The following is a 10,328-nucleotide window of genomic DNA, read 5'->3' as shown; positions in this document are numbered from 1 at the left end:
ATTTTTGTCCAATTGTTGTACATCGCTTGTGCATGGCATGTGCATATTTTAAATGTCCTATTTGTCCCAAGATTAAGAAATTTGTCCCATTTTTAGGTACTTCCCAAGTATTTTTAGGATCTATTGGAAATGGAATATTAGCTAGTAGTACATAGTGATTAGAATATATATAAAGAGAAATGCTAGCAACCTTTGTATTTGGTTTTTTCTTTTTCTTTTTTTTTTCAAATGACACATGTCATCTTTTATACAAAAAAACAAGATCTTTAGAGCAGTCCTTCCTAATTAGCTAGGCTCTAGGGGGCAAGATCAAGCACATGGGCTAGAATAGCCCAGCCATGTGACTGAGTGGATCTGACCATATGCTATAGCCAAGACTCAGCTTCTTCTTCGGCACCAAGACCACCAAGAAAGTAGGCACCATGGCTCACAACAATTTCTGCCTGAGTGCGACCACGAATCGTATTAGGAATAAGCTGGCCAATGCATGAGTCAATTGTTGTGACCTCGGATTAGGAGTATATTCAAGCCTAGGCGGCATAGTTTTGTTAAGTAGACATTACATAATTAGGACAATTACTGGCATCATACGATGCAAATGCATGTTTCCCCTAACCATGCTCTAATACCAAACTAACACACCCCAACCCTAATAACACAAGTTATGAGGTCGTGATGTGCTGGCCAACACTAAAGTGACTATATGACCCCATCCGGAGATGATGTCACAAGTCAACTCAATGACGAAGCCATAGCAAGATAGTTATGATGTGCAAGAATTTGAACCAAAAGATGTTCATTGAAATAATAAATTCAAAGCTTCTACATAAGTACTTATCATCCGCCCCCTGGGGGACACAAATTATCTCGGGTTTAACCCCGTTATTAATCACATCACATCAGAGCAACTAGAAGTTTCACACAATAAATACAACAAAGTGTAATGTTGTGCATAATCAGAAGTGCAATCATGCAATAATTATTACACCATAGATAAAACTGCAGTAAATGAGCCATCACCCAAAATCCAGAGGATGAAAGCCTCACTGCCAAGCCCACTCATCCCCACCGATGTTCTCCTTAGTCTCGTTACGTGCTAAAGGGGTCAATAAAGCAAAACATGAGTGGACTAGTTTTATCACAGTTATAAAATCACCATTTAAACATAATAACACCTGTTTTGAAAACATATATAGCAAAAAACTATATAATATAATACTACCATAATAGTAAAATCTCATTCATCAATCTCAACGAAAAACCATCAGGTCAAGTTCAGAAATCTGTTAATCAATCATGCTAGCATCCACTAACATAAGTATAGCAAGCAGGAAATACACTAGCATCAACTAGTTAATCTTAATACCGGTCATAATCATTAACCCTAGCGTTAACTAGGACAAATATAACCTGCAAATAAATCTACGGCTGAAGATAGTTATACGACATATCACATGATGACCATGTGGTGAAAATAGATCACGAATGATCCAAAGATATTATGAATATCATCTTAAGTCTCGTCCAAGACTAACAAAATAATATGCATCCACATATTTAGCATACCAGCATATGTGTATAAATATAACGCAAAAACATTTGGTTTTTCAAAGGGTTGCACTCATAGGTAAGCAAAACGTCCTTCGCAAATAGGCTCATTGCTTGAATCCTTCAGATCCTTATAGGCTCATTGCTTGAATCCTTCTGATCCTTAATCAACCCTGTGAATATCATTATAAGCTAAGATAAGCTTAAAACATCATTTTAATGGAACATTGTCCAATTCAAGCATTTAGGCTTCTAATTTGCACAAACAAAGGGCACCACGTGATTTAAAACATCGAAAACTTAAGGTTAGGTCTCGGATCTGTCACGCACCGCCGCTATGCTCCGGCCACGTGCTACCATGCACTGCCACGATGGTGTCACATACCGGGAAACACTCGCTGCCATGGATAGTCGTCAAAGGCAAACACGCAGCCGCGGTTCGGCAAGTAAGCATCGTACTCGCCATCGCCGATGCCACGGGCTAGTGCAGTGAGGGATTTAAAATAATAACGAAATATGCCCTTGCCATTGGAAGATTCCATTAGAACTAACGAAATCTTAGTCTTTGTCGTCAAAGTTAACGATGGCCATCGTTGGTCACCGTTGCCGGTTGCCAGAGCTTCACCGGAATCCTGGAGAAAAATCCTCAAAAACATAATAAAAATCATGAAACTTGTCCTAAAAATGTTTAAAAGTTCACCTGCAACCAAAACAGGGGTAGGAGGGGTCGAATCCACCTCGGATTCGACAAGCTTCACTTGGAATTGTTCACTGGATTCTAGAAAACATGAGGCATGCTGCATACATGTTAACCTTGATAATTCACAGACAAAATTTCACATGTAGCAAGGTAATTCAATACTTGGGTCCAATTCGAGAGGGAGCACCCATAGCCACGAACTCGTCGGAGTTCGTCCATTCACATTCGTCAAAAACTGGGAAAAAAGTATAAACATGCATGCAGAGTTTAGAGCTTGAAATTGAGTTCAACACTCTACCCAATCTATCACATAGACATAGAGGGAGAAATTTGATGTGCTGGGAACACCCACCAACTCTGTACTCGACGACATTTTGTCGGAGTTCGTCTTCGGGGTTGGGTTCGAAACACTTACGATGACAGAGGTTAAAACCCTCTAGTTAAATATATAATTCAACATCACAGAGTTTAAAACATCAACCACAAACCCAAAAATTTAGAGCATAAGGCATAATTCACCTGGGTTCGAGCTTTGAGAGTTTTGGAGCTTTCGGTTTCAATGGTGCCGAGGTCTTCACTGCACCGATCTCACATGAGAGCACCATTATGATCCTTGCATCCCATAGACTTCAATTATCTAGAAAATAGGGCTTAGTTGTGAAGGTAAGTGGGAGAGTGAGAGCTCTCTTCTCTCAGGTTTAGAAAGAGTGAGTTTTAGGAAGAAAGAGTTTAGAGAGAGAAGGATTCAGAAATGGTGAGGAAGAAATGATAGAGAGTGGGCTGGGTGTGGTTTAAGTCCCTGAAACACCCTGACCCATAATGTCCACCTTGGCTCCAAATCGAGTTGGGTTGGCCGACACCATAAAGGTGACAAAGTCATATAGTGTAGTTATATGGAAAATATGAATAAATTTAAACCTAAAAGTGACAAAATGCAAGAGTGCGCTTGTGAGAGGGAATGAACCCATTTCACACATGATGTCAGAGTATAAGCAAAGTACAGTAAAAGTAACATAAGAATTATACCATCGAAGGTACTCTCCTATACCAAACATTTGCCAAGAATCATCAATGACACGAAAGATATGCTACAAAAACCTGGAGGGCGAAAAACAAGGGTGAGTGAGCTTAAAATAAAGCTTTATAAAACCTTTTCAAAAAAATTGCAATAACCCCTCGTCGTAAAACAAGTTTAGTTTCCAATTATAACATACTACGTATAGTATGAAAATACTTACTGCAGCTGGCAATATCACCAGAATGCAATACTTCACAATAATTGGTAAATAATCCTATAACGTCAAGTAGTCACAATATATCGCATAAATGAACATATCATATCAAATGCTCAATGACATATGCTGACACATGACTTCATACAGAGGTATTCTGACATGAACAAAATTGGGTGTAAAGAAATGATTTACGCTCTAGTGCTACAATCGCGTGAAGACTGACACTATGCGCATCACATACAAGTCCTAATTGCCTATAGCAATCTAGGACATGACTGGCACCTACAATGGATCCACAGTGTGCGTACGGTGCGAAGTGAACATGTACGTAAAGACTGGCCCTGGCCTGGGCGAGTACTAACACCAGTGTAGCACATGATGAGCATATATCATATATATGATCATGCAACGTTAAATTGATAATTCTAGGCGACATAATATTATTCATGGCCATAAATACGATTAAGGCATCCCATAATTATACGCATACTTGTGTATCTTGTATGATGTAGCGTAATTTAATAAATTCCATCAATACGCTAATTCTTATAAACGTTAATCTAATCTAGGCATAACGTAGAAAATTCTTTATCAATTGTATAAATGGAAGCTAAATAAATATATAATATTTAAAAGTAGAGACCCACTCATAGTTACTTGCGATGTCACATCCGTTCAAGCTAGGAAAACCGGAGTCTCGGATAGTAATTGCACCTAAGCATAATATTGGGATCCAATAGTAAAACTCAACTAAAATGATTAAATTTGGGAAAACGGACCGTGAATTCGAAATTAGGGCATCGAATACCCTAAGAAATGTCCTGGGCAAACTCTGTAAAAAGTCAACGAAAAGTCAGAGGTCAACCTAGCCGTCAAGTCGGTCAACTACGTTAAAACTTTGGAATTTCACTAAATGGATGCCAAAAATGGACTCTGGACATCGAAATTAGTCTAGGAGGGTTTTCGAGAAAATTTTGAAAAAATCAACAAAAGTCAACTAACGGTCAACAGTTAACTTTAATGGATTATTTTAGGGAATTTTAACGAAAAACTCCCGATAGTGTTCACTTTAACGAAAAACCACATTTTTACACTAAAAAGTCAATCCTGGTACTATTCACTTTACCTTTTATTTTCTCCTTATCGTTAAAACTCAAAGTTTTCAAGCCATTTTCATTAGTCTTCCTATTATTTTATCCTTAAACAGAATATTCCCTTGAAATATTCCTTCCAAATTTTGAAATGGATCCCGATCGGATCTAGGTTAGGGTTAACAGTTCATAGGTTTGGGCCGATTCGCGGATCCGATTTTGGTTCGTGGGTCGGGTTGACCCATTCTGTGTCGTGGGTGCACCACTGCAATTGCCAGTTGCTGGTTTAGCCAAGAAAACTTCCTGAGCTTCGATTTGGGTTTAAATCATAACCATTTGCAACATACTATATATAGATTATATGCTATGGAAGATTAGATTAGGAATATACCAATATGGGGTCGAGTAGTAGCCAAAAAATGACCTGCAACCATGCGAACTTCGCTGAAATCTAGGAAAATAGCTTCCCCGAGTTGGTTTCTGCAATATCGCCACCAAAACTCACGTGTAAGCTCGAAATCGAGCTATAAATCGAAAACTAAAACAAAACAGAGTGGTGTGAGTCCTTACCTAGTCGAAAATGTTAATAGATCGCTAGAGTTCATCAGGGGAAGAAATAAACAGTGGCTTCTGCCACTGCTGGAGTTCCATGGCCTGGCCTGGGTTCGAGACGGGGAAGAAATGATGATGGTGGTTTGGTTTTACGTCAACGAGTAATACAGCTCACCAAAGTTGGTGAGGCAAGGTGGCACTGTCGTTGCTGTGTTGTTCTACCCAAAGGAAAGAGATAAGGGGAAAGTCAAGGAGGAGAGACCGAGAGGGTTCCTCAAGTATGGGGAGAGAGTGGCAGAAATGGAGAAGAGAGCTTGGGTAAGTTGTGGGTCCCACGGGCCTGAAAATTATTAAATTGTCACATCCCGGCCCGAACGGGACCACTTCCCGGGCCCACTCCATCACCGTAGCACGATATTGTCCGTTTTGGGCCCCGACCATGCCCTTACGATTTTATTTTTGGGAACTCACGAGCAACTTCTCAGTGGGTCACCCATCATGGGAGTGCTCTCGCGCGCTACTCGCTTAACTTCGGAGTTCCGATAGAACCCGAAGCTAGTGAGCTCCCAAAAGGCCTCGTGCTAGGTAGGGATGAGAATATACATATAAGGATCACTCCCCTGGGCGATGTGGGATGTCACAATCCACCCCCCTTAAAGGTCCGACGTCCTCGTCGGCACACCACGACCAGGGTTAGGCTCTGATACCAAATTGTCACATCCTGGCCCGAACGGGACCACTTCCCGGGCCCGCTCCACCACCGTAGCACGATATTGTCCGCTTTGGGCCCTAACCACGCCCTGCTTTGGGCTTACCTTTCCCACACGGTTTTGTTTTTGGGAACTCACGAGTAACTTCCCAGTGGGTCGCCCATCATGGGATTGCTCTAGCCCCCTTCTCGCTTAACTTCGGAGTTCCTACGGAACCCGAAGCTAGTGAGCTCGCAAACGGCCTCGTGCTAGGTAGGGATGAGAATATACATATAAGAATCACTTCCCTGGGCGATGTGGGATGTCACATAAATAATAAGGGAAAAATATCTAGGATAATGAATTTACTAAAATGCCCTTGAGTTTCGTAATTTCATAAAATCTTCACCATAACTCCGAATTCAATTCCATTTGCGCCTATGTGTTTGTACCATCAAGTACTTCAAGCATACGGTAAAATAGTAGTTCATACGCGTCACAGAATGATGGTCAACAAAGATCAACAATCTTGCCTCTAGGGGCATTTTCGTCAATTCACACTTTTAAAATTAAAAAATCCGTAAAATTAGGGATGGGTTGTTATAGTCCAACTTAAAATTGTTTAAGTGAAATTACTCAATTGCCCTCCAAAGTTGTGAAAATTACAATTTGGTCCTCTCAATCTTGATTCGTAAATTTCTTTCAACGTTATACTAACATACCATAAATAGGATTACGAAATTTAAGAAGTTACACGAATATAATTCTTGAGTCAAGGCTCGATAAATTAATTAAGACACCCACTCAGGGGCAAAATAGTCATTCACACGTCTAGAGATTAAAATACAATATTTAAGGTACGGGTTGTAACAAAATGTATTCAATATAGTGAATAGTCATATCCAAGCCAATCATCTCTATCAAACAAGGGCTTAATGCCTTTGAAATTATATTTTCTATTTTTTCTCGTTATTTTCTAGCCAAAATCTTTTTCTTTTTTTTTTTTTTTGGTAATACAATGACATGTGTCATTTTAAGAAGTGGAAAAGTTCAAATGCAAAAATTAATACAAAGGTGGCTAGCACTATACTGGTATCCTACAAGATTATAAAATAAAAAAAATGTGAAGGGAGAAGGGTTGGGGTTTTTCAGGTGTAATGGTCATCGCTCTTCGAGAGAAGGTTGGTGCCTTGTATGTGTAATCTTCACCCTAAGCTTTCTCTGCATTGCTTAAAAAAAGGCCATTGAGTAAATGAAGTGTGTATATAAGATATAATATTAGTAAATTGTTGAAATTATTGATTGTGTATTTCAAAATACAACTCTTCATAGTCACTTAATAGTCAATTGGTTTTAAAGTCCTAATTTCAATTTTTATCTGTAAAACTGAAACTGATGCATTAACTCATTTATAACCGTCGGTTTATAATGGCCAACGTTCTACGCTGTTAATTGGCCTTCATGTATAGCCTACTTTGTCTTATATAATCTTTGGGGCTTATGCCAATTTTTATGAATGATTTATCTTTTCTTTCCTCCAACGGACAAACCCCACCTAGTTAAAACACAGTCCCATTATCCACTCCTCTCCTAATCTCTTGTGTTATCTCAAATGCTATTATAATTTCAACTTCTTATATGCCAAAGGAAAGAATCGAGTTGTTCACTCGATCTAAGTATTGCGAGTATGCGCTTACAAGGATCATAGGTTATTGTATCTTGGAGGGTAGAGAGCGTCATAACCTGCTACACCAAGACATTGTTTTAGAGGGGCAAAATCTACTCTTAAAGACAATGATTACACACCTCAACCTACATAGTTGTTCTAATCAAGGATCAACGAAGAGTGTTCTCTACCTACAAAAGATAAGTATTTTATCTTATTTGGTTTATTTTATTTAATAAATTGTGGAGATAAAATTGTGATATACTAATATTAATTTTACATGATTTGTTGTAGAGAAATAGCACTTAAAACACGTGTTAAAACAGAAGCGAAATGCTATATCAGGTGGCTGTATTTCAATGCACACAATAATTTGCATTAAGTTTTTGAACCAAATAGTTTCCAAACAAAAAATAAGTTTTTGAACCAAATGGTACTAATGCAAACTGTATATAGATGCTATCTGAACGGTACTAGGGGCTTATGCTGACTTAAAAGTAGCTGGCAAAATATTGACCAAACAATAATAGATTTTGAAATAAAGAACCCACGCTCCTAAATAAGAAAATTGCATGTGACTTTGAGAATAATCCAATTATATTTGCATACAGATCATGTGTGTCCCATATCTGTGTAAAAATCATCAAATAATGTAGCATACAAGACACTAGTCTTCTTCACGAGCCTCATTCATTGGCTCGTTGATGCTTCTTCCATCAAACATTATTAACGTTGTGTGAGAGTGAGTGCGCACCTAACTAGCAAGTCCCTTTATAAAAATAGACCACAGCTCTCATTAAGTGGAAGAGCAAGAGGAGAAGCCTCTGAAACAACCCCCTCCCTTGGATAAAATCGATGTCAGAAAGGGTCCTCTCTGAAAAAGAAAGCAGGAGTGTGAAAATCACTGGTAGATGGGCGGGTTTCTGAGCAAGAAGAAGGGTAATTTAAGTGAGAAAGGGTTGAGAGAAAAGGTGAGGAGTATTCAAGAGGAGATGAGTGAGATGGTGTGTGAGAGGAAGAAGGAGAGTGCAGCATATGAGAGGGACATGATGGTGTTTGCATTCAAGGAGGCTGAGTGGAAGCAAGAGAAGAAGAAGATGAGGGAGGAAGTGAAGATGCTGAGGAAGGTGGTGGAGGAGAAGGAGGAGAGGATTAGGGGAATGGAGGACTGTGGTGGTGGGGTTATGGTGGTCGGAGGTGGGAATAATAATAAGAGTAGTGTTGGCGGCGGCAGTGGTGGTGATGGTCGTGGAGTTGGTGGTGGTGGTGGGGAGAATAATGGTAAAGAGTGGGAAGTGTTGTTGGGGAGTGTTTTCTTGGCTGAGCAAATGAAGGAGGAAAGAGCAAGGAGGGATGAGACTGTGGAAAAGTGGAAGCAACTTTATCTGGCTATTAAGGTGGAGCTTGATGATCTCATTCAGAGGACACATTCTGGTAACTCTCTCTCTCTCTCTCTCTCTCTCTCTCTCTCTCTCTCAGCTGGAAACTTTATAATTAGCACTTACAGAAAAATGATAGCAATTTTTCGATCACAATTTGTTCCAGCGACACTCAACTTCATTTTTTGGAACAAAACAGTTGTATCTAAGAAATTATGATGGCGATTTTCGTAGTTATATTATAAGGCTTTTCCTTCGTCTGAAGTCATTGATTATTTTTCTTCTCATCACAAGAAAAATGAATCATAAAAAAAACTGAATTTTTCATCATTATAATTAGCTACAAGATTGCTTGATTCTTAGGTGTACATAACTAAATCAAATCCTCTTTACAAATATATGTTTTCAGTTACATTTGAAAGAATCAAACTCTGAACTTATTATAATCTTAATAATTCTTCACTAATGTGCTTTTAATTCATAGATAGATAAATATATTTATGAAAAATGTTGTACTTTAATGATCCAAACTATAATATTAGCCCAATCAGAAATATTTGAGACATCTAATTGAGTTCAAAAAAATTGACGAACTCTTTGTTTACTAAGAAACATTGAAACTCCAATGTGATAATTAAATAGGCAAATGGTTTCGGATTGAAATGAATTTTTGTAAGGATGATCTATGAATCGAGACTTACAAAATAGATGGTTCCAATAGTTGAAATTCGATGTGGAATGAGCCCTACAACTAGCCTCAATTTTTACCAAAAAATGAAAATCCTTTCGGATAAAGAGCCTATATATCATTTATAATGGACATTTGGTATTTACTGCAGGAAATAGGCTGTATTGGAAGGCAGAGGAAGAAGACAGTGTGGAAGAGCTAAAGAGAGAGCTCAAAGCCAAGGAAGAAATGATTGCCTCTCTAAAATCCAAAATAGCTTCAATGGAGCATGACCATTTTAAGAAGGAAAGAGAGATTGACATATTAAGGCAGAGCTTACGAATCATGAGCTGCAAGAAGACACTGCAGGCCCCTAAGAATGTTTCTAGAGATTCACAGCTTGTGAAACCGAAAAAGAAACAGGCCAGAAAATTGTAATTATTATAATTAGAAGTAAACTAAAGTTTAGTGATCACTGATGTTTATGAATATGATGGCCAAAGTCTGAAGTTCCATGGAACAAAATTATAATTTATGAATAATTTGGTACGATTATATGGTTATGTTTGTAGCTCTGGTGGTTAAAAACGTTAATCCTACGCTGAGGTGAAAGTTTGAACCTCCCTCTTCCTTTCGCCTCATTTGAATTATTGCATAAGAGACTACTAATCAACATCGATGGTGACACTATTTCCAACTTACTCACCTTCACAATTCAGCATTATATTATATTTTATTTTATCATATTTCCGACGTGGGATTTTACATTCTTCAAGAGTATGAAATATGGATCCTAACTCA

General features: G+C 38.5%; 1 protein-coding gene across 1 annotated transcript; it reads left to right on the top strand.

The window, feature by feature from the left end:
- Positions 1-8,142: 8,142 nt before the first annotated feature.
- Positions 8,143-10,079, top strand: LOC103955342. The gene is made up of 2 exons (XM_009367219.3): positions 8,143-8,915; positions 9,700-10,079. The coding sequence occupies exons 1-2, from the start codon at positions 8,393-8,395 to the stop codon at positions 9,963-9,965; spliced, it is 789 nt and encodes a 262-aa protein (XP_009365494.2). The 5' UTR covers positions 8,143-8,392; the 3' UTR covers positions 9,966-10,079.
- Positions 10,080-10,328: the final 249 nt, after the last annotated feature.

This window comes from the organism of the source record quoted next, unplaced genomic scaffold (genome assembly GCF_019419815.1).
Source record: "Pyrus x bretschneideri cultivar Hongxiangsu unplaced genomic scaffold, Pyrus_bretschneideri_v1 Contig36, whole genome shotgun sequence".
Classification (NCBI taxonomy): domain Eukaryota; kingdom Viridiplantae; phylum Streptophyta; class Magnoliopsida; order Rosales; family Rosaceae; genus Pyrus; species Pyrus x bretschneideri.
This window is presented reverse-complemented; position numbering and strand designations above follow the sequence as displayed.